Consider the following 1994-nt stretch of genomic DNA (forward strand, 5'->3'; position numbering starts at 1 on the left):
CCCCACAGGGTCTCTAACAGGACCCTGTTTTGTCGACAGTGTCCCCAACAGGACATCAGGGGACACTTGGGCCTTGTTGGGGACTCTGAGGGGACATTGGGGTCCCGTTGCGGACATTGGGGGTGAATTTTGGGGGCACCTGCCCTGGTGCCACAGACCGGGGGACAGTGACGTCACCTCTTTCTGCTTCCTCCATCCGGCCGTGCCACATTCCTGCTTTTCCCCAGCGGTGACCCGGGCGTGTTTGTCACCCAGAGTGTCCCCAGAGTGTCCCCGGAGGGTCCCCAGAGTGTCCCTGGAGCGTCCCCAGGGGCCATGGAGCCCCTCGAGGTGAGACAATTCCAGAGTGGTGGGGGGGAGGAGACAGAGGGGACATGGGGGTGGCAGGAGGGGACAGGAGATGGCAAAGGGACAGGAGGAAATAGTAGGAAGGGGGAGGGTGACAGAGGAATAGAGGGGGGGACAACAGGAGGTGGCAGGGGGTGGCAGAGGGGATGAGGGAATGAGAAATGGACAGAGGGGACAGCAGAGTCCTCCAGGGAGGGGACAAAGGGAACCCTCGGGGGCAGGGGGCCACCGCAAGAGGTCACAAATGCCACCAGGTCCGTGACACCTCCCCTGTCCCCTCCCCAGCTGTCCCTGGCCCTGCTGCAGCCACAGGTCACCATGGTGGCCACCCTGGGCGAGCTGCTGGCCACTCTGCCCGGGCGGGATGAGATGATGCGGCTGTTCGTGTCCTCAAAGTGCCCATACTGGGACCTGGAGGAATTCACCAGGGTGCTCAGGGCCACCATCAAGCGCATCGATGACACCTGGTGGTGCCGAAATGTCACCTTCGATGATGATGACCCTGTCACCTCCATGAGCTGGGCCATGGCTGCCTACAAGAGCACCTCATGGACCGCCTGGGAATGTGCGAAAACGGCGGCCATCGTGTGGCAGGCGTCCTTGGATGTGCTCATGGAGAGGTGGGTCGAGCTGGCCAGGAAGGCCACCAAGCTCCGTGACACCTGCAGGAAGGTGGTCACAGATCAGCAGCTGATGGTGGCCCTGGACAAGAAGAGGGTGGCCCGGGAAATGGCCACACATGATGCCCATGTGGTGGCAGCTACCAACGAGGCCATGGGAGAGTCTGTGGTGGCCACCAGGTGGGCAATGGACGCCACCAAGAGGGGACATTGGGCAAAGGTGGCCCTGGGGCTGCTGCGGTGCTTGGTGGTTGCGTGTGACAAAGCCACCTTGTTCAACTGGAACATGGAGTGCCGGCTCAAGGACATCGAGGCCATCCTGAAGGGGACAAATGAGGTGTCCCCTGATGTCCTCCAGGCCTTGGTGGCCAAGGTGGCCGAGTTTGAGTGGCTGTGGGTGGCCAGCACCCACCTGGCCAAGGATCACCTGCTGGGGACACTTGGGGTCATCGACAACATCCTCTTGAGTCCCTGTGGTGACCATGGTGGCCCCATTGGCCCCAGCAGCGGTGTGGTGGCCAAGCGGTGCCAAAAAGCCATCAAAGACATCCCAAGGCTGCTGTTGTGGTGGTGTTTGTAGGTCCCAGGATGAGAGAAGAGATGAGAATCTGATTCCATTTTTCTGGACGATTTATTGTTTTATGATATGATATTATATTATATTAAAAACGCTATACTAAAACTATACTAAAGAAATATAGAAAGGATACATCAGAAAGGTAGAAAAGAATGAACAATAAAAACCCGTGACAGAGCAGATAGTCCGACACAGCTGGTTGTGATTGGCCGTTAATTAAAAACAATTCACATGTTTGGATAAACAATTCTCCAAACCACATTCCAAAGCAGCACAACATGGAGAAGCTGAAGCTTCCAAGCTTCCCAGGAGAAAAAATCCTGGCCAAGGGATTTTTCATAAAATATCACAGTGACATGCTGTGGGGACAGTGATGTCACTGGAGAGACTTTTGGACACTCAAGTGCCTCCTGCTCCTCGTGTCACCAAGAGCCCCTCAAGTGTCACCA

At 56.8% G+C, this 1994-nt stretch overlaps 1 protein-coding gene across 1 annotated transcript; it reads left to right on the forward strand.

Moving 5' to 3' along the window:
• Window positions 1-200: 200 nt before the first annotated feature.
• Window positions 201-1771, forward strand: LOC135291671 (uncharacterized). The gene is made up of 2 exons (XM_064405930.1): window positions 201-330; window positions 634-1771. Exons 1-2 carry the CDS (start codon window positions 316-318, stop codon window positions 1546-1548), a joined length of 930 nt encoding a protein of 309 aa, XP_064262000.1. The 5' UTR covers window positions 201-315; the 3' UTR covers window positions 1549-1771.
• Window positions 1772-1994: the final 223 nt, after the last annotated feature.

Source organism: Passer domesticus (genome assembly GCF_036417665.1).
Source record: "Passer domesticus isolate bPasDom1 chromosome 26 unlocalized genomic scaffold, bPasDom1.hap1 SUPER_26_unloc_1, whole genome shotgun sequence".
Classification (NCBI taxonomy): Eukaryota; Metazoa; Chordata; class Aves; order Passeriformes; family Passeridae; genus Passer; species Passer domesticus.